Source organism: Plasmodium gonderi (assembly GCF_002157705.1).
Source record: "Plasmodium gonderi DNA, contig: Pgo-contig_118, whole genome shotgun sequence".
NCBI lineage: Eukaryota > Apicomplexa > Aconoidasida > Haemosporida > Plasmodiidae > Plasmodium > Plasmodium gonderi.
Genome location: NW_021629044.1, coordinates 3,321 through 19,193, shown reverse-complemented (window position 1 = coordinate 19,193; position 15,873 = coordinate 3,321). Strand labels below are relative to the sequence as shown.

General features: G+C 18.5%; 2 protein-coding genes across 2 annotated transcripts; both read right to left on the bottom strand.

The window, feature by feature from the left end:
• Positions 1 to 20: 20 nt before the first annotated feature.
• Positions 21 to 1,171, bottom strand: PGO_001180 (variable surface protein; the record flags this gene model as incomplete). The annotated part of the gene is made up of 3 exons (XM_028690905.1): positions 21 to 188; positions 303 to 1,031; positions 1,157 to 1,171. 3 exons carry the CDS (start codon positions 1,169 to 1,171, stop codon positions 21 to 23), a joined length of 912 nt encoding a protein of 303 aa, XP_028546706.1.
• A 9,661-nt stretch (positions 1,172 to 10,832) lies between these two features.
• PGO_001175 (variable surface protein) lies at positions 10,833 to 12,108 on the bottom strand (the record flags this gene model as incomplete). The annotated part of the gene is made up of 3 exons (XM_028690904.1): positions 10,833 to 10,997; positions 11,120 to 11,941; positions 12,082 to 12,108. The coding sequence occupies 3 exons, from the start codon at positions 12,106 to 12,108 to the stop codon at positions 10,833 to 10,835; spliced, it is 1,014 nt and encodes a 337-aa protein (XP_028546705.1).
• Between the last annotated feature and the right edge of the window lie 3,765 nt (positions 12,109 to 15,873).

Here is a 15,873-nt window from a genome sequence, read left to right as displayed (position 1 = left end):
AATTTTAATGAAAAACATAATTAATCGTCAATATAATGGGAACTATATAAGACATTATAATTACTATTCCAATATATATTGTTATATATTTCTGGGTTTTCCGATTTACTCCATTCTTTCTTGAGACCACGACACTTGCTTATTATCCTTTTTATTTCACGATGTAAGTATGAATTGTATGGCAGGAACTAATTTGTAATAAAAAATATTAGATATTAAAAATATACTAATATTATAATTTGTTTTTATTTATACTTTAAAACTTATATTATATAAATATATATATCAACATCACATTTAACCTTATAAATTATAAATAATATAAGGGGTATCATTAATATTAGAATAGTTAAAATTATAGTAGTTTTTGATTTACTAGTTCTTGTAGATATTATCTTTATTTTCTGAATTTTAACACAAGGTAACGTTTTGCACTTGATATTAGTACAATCATCAGTTAAATGTTGTAGATTATTATATTTATTTTTAATATCGTCTAATGCCCTGCAAAAGGAGTTTTCATTATTAGATTCACATTTTTTTAGGTTGGTTTCATATTTATCTGAACATTCATTCATACAATCACACTTTTTTTTATCATATGGAAAATTATGATTTTTTACATAATAAAGGTTAGTGTTCATATAATATAAATCATTGAGGTATGGGATATCATTATCGGAAATACTATACTTATATATATTGCATATATTTTTTCCAGAATTTCCATAATCAAAAAGTGCTTTATAAATACTATTTATATCATCATTTATATGGTTAGTCTTAAATTCATTATATAACCAATAAAATAAGTAAAAACAATATGCTTCTCTAGTTTCCTGAGGAGTTAATTCATTCATTTTAGATATAAAGGACATGGCTGCATTGCATTTATATTCTTTGAACTTATTTTCTAAACTATTACGTGCTTTGAAATATCCATAAGAACAAGGAACATAATTTGTAGTTGAGGTTGTAATATAGTTTTCCATAATCGCATTGCATTCAGGAAATTTTTCTACTAAATGATACTAAAAAATAATAAATAAGTATATAACATAAAAAATATACTTTTGATGGAATTTACATTTAAAATTTAGAAAATTTAATACGTTTATATCGTAGCTCTATAATTTATTTATTAATAATATCATACATCAATCCCTTCCATCTAGTGTAAGATTATATAATTTTTCAAGTTATCTAAAAATAGAAAAGCAATTTATAAAAACACATATATATATTTATAAAAATAAGTATACAATGCATAAAGAAGTATAAAATTATATTTTTTAGAATTATATGTTTAATATAAAGTTTCATCAATATTGTGGATGTTTAATAATTTTACCTAAATAATTCAATGTAAAAAACTTGTAATAATATATATTATTAATTATTATAGCGAAACATCACAAAAAATAATAATTTATTTTAAATAAAAAGTGTCATTTTTTTATTAAAATATAATTTTAAAGCTATCAAAATATTTATAAATTAGGTTATTTTACTAATCAATATATAATATGTATATATATGGAAAATATATTATATTAATTATAACATATGTATTATTAAAGTAAAAGGAACTAGGTTAGAGGATCTAACATTTATATTTACGGTACTCTTTTAGGTAACCTTTTTTTTAACGTTGCTTTAATACATTAAAGTATATATATTATTGTTATATGAATTTTCACAATTAAATAAAATTAATCAAAAACATGAGGAGAAATAATATGATTGGATTTTTTATTTAGAATATTTGTAATTATTTTAATATTTTAATTCAACTTATATAAACACACTTAATACGATGCAAATAATTTTAATTTAGAATTATTATATATTATAGATATATTTATTGCATAAAAAATTTATATTTCTCTCAATTTAAAACAAATTTTTTATTTGTTACAAAACGTAATAACAAATACATATTATACAATCCAGTTTTCTATTAAGAAATTTTTGTGATATAACATTTTATCTAATAAAAAAAAATCATTATCATAATAACTACTGAATATATCATAATTTTCAAAGCATTATGAATTATATATTTTTTTCATTCAGGAATATTGATATATATATTTAAGTATTCTTTTTTTTTTTTTTAGATCATATTAATTAAAAATATATTTATTTATAATTAATATTCAATGTTGTTGCGTATTATATAATATGATATATGTAATATATCAAATTCATTGAATATATAGAAGTAACCATGATAATATAATTGTTAGCCTATTTGCTCATATGATATAGAACTTAATCTTGAATAGTGTTAAACCCATAGTTTTTTAAAATTGTTCAAATAAATAATAAAATTACATTCGCTTTAAATACATAGTATACATATCATATTGTAAATAATAATAATTCTATGGAATGAATTTATAAAGCTTTCGAAAATAATATATTTTTTGTGATAAATTTGTGCATACATTGTATTGAAAAATTAACATATAAATTATTCATAGAGCATATAATAATATGAATTACTTATATTATACAGTTATTAAAAAAATTGTATTATATGAATATTTTAATAGAAGAAAATTTATTAACTTGTATTTCTGAGATATCCTACATATGTTCAGTGCTTAAATTTTTTTCTAAGTAAACAATTCTTTTTTTATAATACCTATTTTACAGTTTCTTTTTTAATTTTATTATTCTCAACAATTATAAGGAACATGATTTATATTATAATAATTGATTGAATTATATTAATATTGTAATTCTTATTTATTTGTATCAAATAAAATATAGAATGTCTTCTAAATGATATTATACACTATATTATTTTTATTATGTACATATGCTTAAAAAAACATTTAATAATATATATTTTCGTATATAAGTATTTTTACTTTTCTTTTAATGATATAATATCGATACATTTATTCTGTTATAATATTCTATTTTATTATAATTCTGTTTGTAACGTTGTTCAAATATACCTGTATAATTCATATCATATAATATTCGTTTATATACGAATCGTATTCTATTGCTTTACGTATTAACCTCTATGTTAATTATTTTATATATTATAAACTCTTAATAAAACTATAATAATATACAAAATAAATAATATATTATAGAAAACCATGCATTTATAGCTACCTTTAATGAGAAATATATTATCCATAATTTTTTTCTATATATCTTGATATATTTATCTATTTTATTATATTATTCGGCTGATAATACAAATAAAAATGTATTTTTTCAATATCATCAACAACAGTAAATGTTTGTGAAATAAAATATATTTATAGCATATATTTTGTTCTGTAAACAAAAAAGAACTTATATAGTAGAATTTATATTCCCATTTCTTTATTCAAAATACAATCCATATTAATTATACAGTTAAAATGGGCTATTTACATGAATTTTTAATTAAAATAAATGCGGTATATAATAAATATAAACCTTAAGAATACATGATTTAGGGAAAATTCTAATATTTAATGTAATTAACTTTTAATATTTATAAAATATATATTTTTTAAATGATTAATTTACTTTCTACTAAGTCATAAAATTGTTATTAAATAATTTATGGGAAAAAATAACGCAAACCTTATTTTCAATTATGATATTATAACAAATAGAGAAAATCATTTTTATTATATTATGCTTAATATTAACGATAAAATATACAACACATTTATTATAGAAATTTTGTATGCTACATTGAGCTTTTTAGTCATATTTCTTACATGTTGTGAATATTAGAGTTGAAGCACATCAGAAAATATAACTAATTTTTATTTTTATAATTGTGACTATTAATAATTTGCTAAAGTTGCATAATTCTTTAATATTAAAATAAGCCTATTATTATATAAATTGCATTAAGCGTGAAAAAATAATATATATAAAAAATAAAAAAATCTTATTTACCTGACAGTAAATAATTAAACAGAAATATTGTAAAATCAATGATATATTATCGAATTTATTATTTTATTATAACAATTAATACAAGAATAAATATGCATTAGAAATATAATTATATGCGAAATTTATATATAAATGTAACACTACTGGTGTCTATGAAAAAAATAAAGGTATTCATTGAGGAATATATTGAAAACTCTCCATTTGTTCTAGCTTTGTATAAATAAATACATTAAATGGAAATAACAACGCATGCTCTAAAAGGAAAATATATAAATTAAATATAATACTAAATTGTAGGAATAAACAGTTATATATGGTGAAAGTGATATCAATAAATTAATCGAATTATTAAGCGAATAAATCAAAAAATAAACGAATATAAGACGATATATGTGTGATAAAGAATTATGTATTAATAGAATGCCTATAGTGATATTCTAAGATTATAAGACAACATCTGTATCAGCTCTAGAGAGCAAAATGTTTTAATGATAACAATATATACAGAATTCATCTGAGATGAAGGCATATTAAATTGGGTAACACAAAATTTATGAGAAATTTTATAACTATAAAAAAATGCATAATTTTTAATTATTATTAAAAAATTTTTTTGAGAGATATATAATTATTTGCATATATATATAGACAGTATATAGTTTAGTAACGAAATTCTGGATAAAATTATTATTTATTAGTAAGTAGTTTTATTATTTGAACTAGTCTTTTCCTCATGCGTGTATCAGTCTCGTTGCTTTTCCTAATTTATTTCTACAATACTATAAAGGCAACATTTTCTTCCTTATTCAAAAAATTTTAGCTCGATATTTATTAAGTAAAGGAGTTTATAAATTATTCATAAGGGGCCTGAAAAATTAATATTTTAAAAACATAAAAAATTAGATAATTTTATGTAAAATATATGAGTTAGCACTGTAACATTTAGTTAGGAGTTATTTAAAGGTGATATATTTTAATAATTTTTATTTTTTTTCATTATTTGGAGACATAGGTTGTTGTTCTGATTCATGGGTTTAGGCTTTATGGTTCAGGGTTTAAGGTTTAGGTTTATGTGTTCAGTTTCTAAGATTCAGTGTTCATTTTGATTTTAATATATTTAGGCTTATATTTTGGTTTTAATAACTTTTGTTAATATTATCGTGTAGTATTTTCAATTTGTTAATATATTAATATTTATCTCCCTTGATTCAATGGACACATTTTTAAAATTATATGTTTGTGTATGTATTTAATTTGATATTCGTAGTTTATGTATTGATTGCCGATAATGTAATGAAATATATTCTTTTTACAGTATATAATTATATATTTTTATTTTATATTTTTGTGCTTCCATATATTTATATATATAATCTTTGTTAAGTTTATTTACTATTTATTTTTAATATATTTATGTATGCATATAATATATGTTATATTCTGAAATATTCTGGATGATTACTACTATTGTGATATTTTATTATATATCTATTATATCATCATTTAAGGTTATTTTTTTCATAATTATTTTATAATTAAAAATTATTTTATTTTTTGGGATTGTTTTTGATTGATTTTTTTTACAAAAGAATTATATAATAAACTAATACATTGTATTATGTATTAAATTGTTATTATTATATATATTGCGAATTTATATTTTTATATTAATATATGTATTTAAAAATGATTTTTTATTTATTTTTTTTTTATCGTAAATATTTTTTTCAAATGTGTATTTATTAATATATTTTGAAAATTTATTGCGGTTTTAAAAGAAATAAATTTATTATGAATATATTAAGTACATTTCAGTCAGAGTTATAGTTACTTTAATATATTAGCAGATTTATAGGACATGAATAATTTGAATTAATAATAAAATAAATATAAAATTATTTATATAATATAATTAACAATTTATATGAATAAATATACTCGATATCATACGGAAAAAATTCATGTTACTTTTTACTTAATAAATATACGTAACTCCCCATCAAATGAAGTAAACTGTCTATATTTTTCGCATAAATATGTTATAACAATAAAGATAATTTTAATTAAATATATAGTGCTTTGTGTAATACGTTATAAAATGATATAATTTAATATTTATCGTATATATATATTTTATCATATAACGTAAATATGATAGTATTTATGCACCTAAAATAACATATATGATAATAGGGAAAAAAATGCATAAAATTAATTTTCAGAAATATTAAAAATATATTACTTTCATAAATAATGAATTTATTTATTATTGTAATTATTTATTTTATTATATTTACTAATATTTCCAGTAGTGATATTTTTTTTGTTCCTTTATATCATATTGTATTTATAAGCATGTCTTGAAAAACAGGAAAAATACACATAATCATTTTATTATCTAATATAATTTAAAAATATTTTAAATAATTACTTTTTAAGAATAGATTATCATACTTATTAGTATATATTTTTATATTAATAAAATTAAAGGCTTTGATATCTAACATAACATTCTTCCCCATGCTCTCAATGTGGATTCTATGCCTCTAAACCATGGCTAAATAATATATTATTACCTTTTTTATTATCTTTTTCAGAATATAGTTTCTTTCAGATTATATTACGTAAAGCATATTTATGTGTACATATTTTTAAATATAATTTATATGTAAAAAACACATAATAAATTATGTATTATTTATAACTATATTACTATTGTAAATTATTAAAAATCAATATAATTCACACGAAATATGAAAACTATAATTTCTTTTATATAAATCACTAGAAACATATTCCAGAATTTACGAAAAGTTATTATTTAAATGTTATTTTAGGTTAAGACACATGACTCTTAATCTATGAATCCATAAAAGAAATCAATACTCCACTTATGAACTCCTAATTAATACACCGACATTGTAATAAGACTTTTTGATTGTAAATCTTTATCATTTTTTGCTATTATTTCATATTCTTGTGTTAAAGATAATTTTTTACAGCATATTATATAGATAAACACACATTCATTCTAAGCAGTATCTCGCAACTCCTTTTGGATGATATTACATATATAAATTATAAAATTTTTTATTTTTTTTTATAAGATAATATATATTTTCTTTTAAAATATACGTGTAATTCTACTTTTTCTTGAATATACATATAATATTTCTTACCTATTCAAACGAAACTATTACATATATTTTTAATGTAATAAAAAAATCAACATAGTAATGATATAATTTTTATATACTTTTCTAAATAATTTCAGGAACAATATCAGATATTGAATTACATGCATTGCAAAAATGCTCTTTTCTGTTGTCCTCAACAAGAATTTTCCATAATAAACGATGCTCGCAAAAAGCAAGGTCATATTTACAGTATTATTAGAATCATAAATTACATTTTACCTTTTATACCCCCAATAATACAAAAGTGTTTATTTATTAAAATCATTATTGTCTTTATCTACGAATATTTTTGGTTTTTAAATATTTTTTTTACATTTTTAGCACTATGTTTTTAACACTGCTTTTCTTAACCCTTGATGAATTTAATGAAGCACATTCTGCAATATTCATTTAAACCTTTACAATCATTTTAAATAGTATAATATAAAATTTCAGATGGAAAATATCTAGGAGATATCATGATGAACTCGTAATTAAAAATAAGAATAAGGGAATTAGGAATTAATTATATCGTTTTAATTATGCTATTAATTATAAAAAGGAAATTGAGAATGAAATTAAATAAAATGAGAATATATGTTCAATGTAAAAATATAGGATACATTACATTCACTGGTGACGATATGTTGACGCGTTACATTAAAAGGACCTCACAAATTTATCCAATATTTTTAAACATAGAACATATATAAATATATTTTCCGTATAATAGGAAATATGATTTTACATAAGAAACATGTAAAATTACATTCTTGCCAAGAACCACATATTTTACTGTTAGTACCATATTAGGTGTATACTAAATATTAAACATAAATGTTTTAAATATAAAAATTAATGTGATCCCTTAACATACATATATAAATATAAAAAAAAAAGTAGTAATATTGTAAGTATTATAACGAGAATGCAAAACAAGTGATACCAAGTTATATTGTTAATATGTATAATTAAACATGTTGGGACTAAAAAAATTATACTGTTAACTTCATTAAAAACATTTATATAAAATTTATGATTTTAATTGTTAAATAATTAAAGGAGGCCAGGCAGAAATAAGTAATATTATAGTTAAGTACCAAAATAATGTACTTATTTAATTCCTATTATTAAATTATAATGAATACTTAAGTCAATATATAAATTAATATATATTTTTAATTAAGGAACATTTAATATATTTTAAAATTTTTTTTACATTAATTACATATGCAACCTGGGACATATACTTGGAGAAATTTAGAAAAATATGGATGATACCTAAAATATTTATATTTTTGGTAATAGGGGTAAGAATATATTTTATTGCTATAATTATAATATACCATAATTTTTAGTAAAATATTATTTTCAAATAATTGACATCATATTTTAATTTTGTGAATTAGTAAATATTAATGTGCATATGTTCTTTTATATTCTATAACAAATTTAATTACATTTCATTTTTATATCGTATCAACTAATTTTTTGTATATAGACATTTATCATTTATTTTATCAAATTGAATGTACGTTAACTTTATATATTCACTGTATTCTTTATGTATAATTGTAAATAATATATTTGATTTTTTCTTTGAAATAATATATTTATGCTTAAGTGAATTATAAACCTAAAGGCATCATTAAAATTAACTGGAATACTTTTGTAGAATGACTAATAATATACTTATATTTTTAGTTTTTTAATATATATGAGCTCATTTCCCATTACAATTACTCATACATTTCTTAGTAAATTCATAAAATTGATTTCTTATTAGACATGCTAGTATTACATGTTTATTTTATATTCATATATTTATACAATCAATTTGTTAGTATATGTAAATAAATTAAATTATTTAGTCTATAATTTTGAAGATTACTAAATCTTAATTAGTTCCCATAGCTTCTTATGCATATATTTATTATTAAGCATCTATATTTATACCACAGCTACTATTTATGTTTTTATCTTTTTTTTAAAACAATTCATATTTAATGTTATAATGTGATAAAAATAATTTTTTATGATATCATATTACGCATATTCTATAGTAAGTATAGTGTAATATTTTATTATATGAATTTACAAAATAACATAATTAAATATGTAATAATAAAAAAATAAAACGCGTATATTGAGTAATATAATAATATATTTTTGATTTATTTTTATTATTATATTATATAATACACTTTACATAATATTTATTACAATTGTATGATTAATATTAATATAACAAATATTTTCTATTTATTAATTGATAAAAAAATAAGATCAAATGATATTTTTTTTTCAATAATGTATTATATTATATGATAATTTGTTAATTATAATTTTACCAGTTATTTGTTTTTTATTATATACATATTTACTTATGATTAGTATTATCTAATATGGATACCATGCTTATTTTAGTATTAGCATTATATTCCATTACGAACAATTATTAAAATATGACATTATATATTTTTTTGAAATAATGATGAGTTATAGGAATAAAAACATAAGTATTATTTAAGTAATATAATGTTATATACACAGTGTTTTAACAAATATATGTATAAGTAAAAACACATGAAGTAATTTTTTGTAGTTAATACATGAAGAATAACAAAATTTTATATATTTAAAAAAAATAAGTAATAATTAAAATATAAGAAATAAAAGAAAAATTATATACATTATTTATACACATTAAAATGAACTGTACAAAAATAAACAACACAAGCTAAATGTAAATTAAAGATTTTCTTCACATATAATATAAAATATCGGAAAATTATATGTAATAAAAAATGTCATGATACATTCCAATTAGGAATAAACTACTATTATGCAGATTATTTGTAAAAATAAGGAAAAAATATATTCAAACATATAAATAAATTATATATATATACTTATTTAAAAAAATAAGCACTGGTAGTCATAAAATCATCATTCTTAATATAAATAATTTTATATTATTATCTAGATATTATAATAATATAATTTCAAAATGAATATAATTTATTAAAGAAAAACGTACTATATAGTTAAAAATAATATATTTTTTTTTATTAATGAGTAGAAATAAAAATTTTTTAATAATAAATTGGTTTTTAAAGTATATGCACAATTCTACTTTATAACCTAATTTTTTCACAAATTATATGTCTATTTTGAATAATCAACTTTTTCTAGTCTTCATTATGTTACTATTCAAACTATTAGAGTTTTATAAGGTTTTTAATTTATATCTAATGACGATATACGTTTTATTTAACTCATTTTAAGCATAACTTATAATTTTTATATTCCTTGTGTGAATATAATTTTTTTCTCTTATATACTTTACCACATTTATATATTATTATTATAACAATTCTATGTAATTAGATTATTCACCTTGTGGATAACATATATGAGCATAAAATATAGAATGTATAAAATTGCCCAATTCTTTCTATATTTAATATAAGATGTGCTTTTGTTTGCATGATTTTTTTTTTATAAATATATATGATCAGTTTTCTCATATTATTATTTGCGCTAATTTTTATATTAATATACTATATTTATTTAAAAATTGTATAAAAAAAGATTTATTTTTTTATTATAAGTATAAGCAGGATGCATATATTTCTACTTTTTTTATAATTATATATGCGTATAGCTTGTCGCTACAGTTTTTAATATAGTTCGTAAATTGAAATATTAAATTTTTGCATGAGCATTTTAAAATTATATTCCAGAAGTATAGGTTATGTTATAGTTTTTTTCATCAGTACCTGTAAGATCAATTTCATATTTGAATAATCTATGCTCGCATTGTTCGTCCTTCATATTCATTGTCCTTCTTATCTTTCTCAGCATACGAAGGCGTAAAATTTTCCAAAATTCTCTATACTAAAAAAAGAGTTATATTTAATGAATTCTCAAGAATTATTAATTAATCATGTAATTTTTTGTTTTAATATATTATATAAATATCATACAGAGGCATTATTTTAAATTCAATTATAATTAACCTGGTAGAGATATAAAAAAATTGCTCCTAAGTTTATAGTAAAGAGTACTGTTGTTATTATTACTTTTTTAGGGCTATTATTAGTAGAAAAGGTTTCAACAAAATTTATTTTAGAATGCATCAATTGTTCTTTCATTTGTTCTGGTGACTCTATTACAATGCATTTTTTTTCATAATATCCAGAATTAATTTTTTCTGATAACTCTAATAATTCTCTGCTGCATTTGACATTGGATTTCAATTCATTCTTTTCAATTAGACAACTAATATTATTTACTTCAGCAAGAAAGGCACTATCGAAGGGGGATTTTATTATATTTAAGAGTTCACTATATGCCTCAATCAAACTTTGAAAATAATAACATAAATCCTGACCAGGAATTTCATTTGCCCTTATTTGAAATATACTCGAATATATATCATATATATTATATAGTTTTTTTTTTTTTTCATATATGATTCCATCAATATCTTTTAGATTGCATCTAAATTTCATATTATTCGCATCATAATTATAATTATTAACAAAAGCTCTCAAATACATAGATAAAGTTTCATTAGTACTTATATATGTCATGTCATCTAGCTCTTTTATATAGTAGTTTATATAATCACAACATTTATTGTAACTACTTGAATAAATATGATTAATATACTCAAAATATGCTTTTATTTTCATACAAAAAGATTGAATGGTTGTTTTCGCAGCATCTACATCTTTGAAATCTTGAAGAAATTCTTCAATGTCATGAGTACTAAGTGATTCTGCAGGACTTATAGAAAATTCACCTTTGTATGATATATAATCTTCATAATTGAAATACTAATAAAAAAATATATTAATTATAGAAAATATACATATTAAAATAAATATTAAGCAAAAAATGTTATTATTGAATTGCTAAAATTATTCATGCAAATAATAAGATGTTATTCATTATAATAGAACAATATAAAATTTACGGTTTCTGTAGATACAAAAGCATCCATTGTATGAATAAAAAAGAACAACTTTAATATTAAACTTGTTTATTTATAAATATCAAATACTATATAAAATTAAATATTATTTGTATCATGTGTATTTCTATTACGAATTTTATAACTTATTCATGTTATTTTTTAGAAATTGTATATCTATTTATATATATTTGCACAATACAATTTCTTCTTAAAAGACGAAAATCAAAGAATATTAAGCAAAATGTGAAACTGATTAATTAATATATATAAGAAAACCTAATATTTAGTAAACATAGAAACATGAAATTACTATTAATATAAATAGTTAATAGTTTTATTAATGTTTTACATATCGAAATAGATAATTTATTATACACAATATATATGTAGTGAATAATGAACAATATGATAAATATAAATGTATCATTGGATAAGAATTATATAGACAATGATATGAAATATTTTATAATATTATTTGAATATTATTATCATTCGAACAAAAAAAATTTAGTATGTATATTATGGGCATGTATATTCAAATTAAATATATTACTCCTTTTTGAACCTTCTCTGTTCTATAAAAAATATTTTTATTAAGAAATACCTTTATATTATAAGAGTCAATATTTATATAAAATAAAAATAATATAAATGATATAATGTATTTGCTTTGAGGTTTATATAATTACAGGGAACCATAATTATTACTAAAGATAACTAAAATTTATATTGATATCTATTGTAATATATTAGATTTTAAAATAAATGGTTATTCATTATGCCCAATTACATATTTTGTTTAAAATGATATATTATATTTATCAATATAAGAATTAGAATAACGGAAAACTCTATCATTTAGTCGTACATAAAATTAAAGAAAAAGAAACACGGCATTACATAAAATAAAAACATATCACTTATCAAATTTAATAATAGAAATCAATTCTCCCTTATGTAATAAAATGGTTATATATTCCTATTTATCAAATAAAAGAATTCAGGTAATAATGAAAAAAGTTAATATATATAATAAATGATTATATCATTCAGGGTGTGTAAATATTATTTAAATTTATATATATTTTAAAACATACGAATAATAAGAATTTATATAAATTTCCTTGTACTGATCTTTTAATCATAACATATAGATATGTTTATTTAAATACACCATAAATTGATATAATGTTATTATTTATATGAAATATTAATTATAATATTTTATATAGTATTAATTGAATATATATTTTAATTTAATAGTTTAGCAAAATATTGAATTCATATATTTCTATACTAATTGATCATTTATTATTCTTGATATCTATTGTTTTATGTTATGAAGCTTAAAAATAATCATTTATATAAACATAGTATAATGAATGAATTATTTATTCTAAAATATATTAGAGTTCTATTATATGCTCACAATAAGGGCGTATATATTTTGAATAATAATATTTTCTTCTCTTATGTATATAGTATTTTTATTACAAGATATTATTATCAGTATATATTAATATATATTTTATCAAAATAATTATTTTTCATTTATTAATATTATATATATAATTTATATAAGTATAATGGATTTGTAACGATACGTAAAATATTCCTAATATAATTATATATTGTTCATACGATACTTGGACTTTATATATATAAATTTATTTTACTTTAATAATTTTAAAATATCATATAAGACAAGTATATTTCATCAATATTATTTATTTAGCGCTTAAAATCACTCGAATAATATTTAATTTATTAAATCTTTTGCATTTTTACTTATTTATGATATTATATATAAATGTATTTGAATTATGTACTAATAAAAATTTTGAGTAGAATAAATTATTATACACACAATATATTTCATTTTTCATCGAATAATAATAAACGTCATACATATTGATTTTTTCATAGGATTTCATTTCATAAGAAATTATATTAAAGAAAATTATTTTTTTATATCATATATAAAATATACATATCGTGTTAGCAATGTACAAAAATAATAATTATTCCACATATTAAAAATCAATTATTTTATTTAATATTTACATAGTAATATAACAATATGTTTTTTATGAATAATTTTCCATTTATATATTTAAAAATTTCATATATATTTAAAATGTTGTGTAATGAACTCTTAATTTTACAAGTATATCAGTAAATAAAATATATTATTCATATTAACTTTTATACTAACATGAAGTGTTTATTATCTTATTTAATAAAATAAATCACTTTTTAATCTTATATTATGTTATAAGCTTTGTTGATGAAGATATATATAAAAACAATTTATATATTAATATTATATTTCATGAATATTAGACCTTCATGAACATCACACATTTAATATTATATTATGCGTCTGTTAACATTTTACTATAAGGTATGATCATAAAATATGAGATTATATAAATACGATTTAATGATGATGCTTATTGTTCAAAGGAAAAGAGAAAAATGGTTTTTCATTGATAATTAAAAAATAATTAAATATTATTCTACTTTATATGCAAAGTAAGTATCCTAATCTGTATATTCCATTTAATAAAAACATAAAAAATATATTATATAATATAAAACAGTATATATAAAATATGTATGAGACAAAATATATTAAAGTTGTGTTTTTCTATTTTTCTTTCTTTAATTTAATTATATATTTAATTCTGTCATCCTAATATAAATTCACATTATGTATACTACATGAATTTTTAAAATATACAAATAGAATTATCTGCATATAAGATCATAATGTACATTAATTTACAAAATTATTATGACATAAATATAAAACCATTTACTCCATAAATTAAAAGCGTTTTTTTTTCTTTATTGTCATAGGATTAAAGAATAAATGAATGTATATTATTAATATATAATGGTAATTTCTATATATTCGCAATAAAACATTTATTCAAATAATATATATAGGGGAACTGGAAATATATTATTAGGTAACTAACGTTATAAATTTTATTATAATAGGATTTGTTATATTTTTAAATACATAATTATACATCTTAGTACTCCCACATAATTATATGCAGAAAATTAAAATGCTAGTTTATTATATGTTGATATATGTTTCATTAGAGATTTTGGGATAATTACATATACTTCAAAAAAAATATTAAAACTGTAATATTATACTTGAAATACATTACAACAAAATTATATTGATCGTTTTGCTAGAATAAATGTTTATATAATGATTCTATTAATTATAATATATTCCTGTATTACTAACGTGTTTAATAGCAGTAAAAATATTATTCTACTAGATATATATTTCTAACATGAAAATATAAATAATTTCTTAAAAAAATATTTATACTATTTTAGAATTATTATAGATTATTTTACTCAGTTATATTATTTTCACTTCATATTTATGTAAATGTTTTATTATATAGATAATCATAAGATACTTAATCATTATATACATAATGTTATAGGTAAATATATTTTAATTAATACAATCATTTAGGAAAAAAATATTTATTTTTATAATGCTTATAATATTTATAGTATTTATTATGCTTAAAAATTACACTTACTCATCCATTATTTTATGACAATTAACTTTTTAATAAGCACATATATTAATATATATTTCAAATAATATAATATTCATGAATACTAATAAATTGAAAAGATTTCCCTTTATTCGAGCAAATGAAATATTGATATAGTACATATAAACGTTAATTTAAGACTTTTAATAACATTTTCTCGGTAGTATAATTATTTATAATAGCACACATAATTATA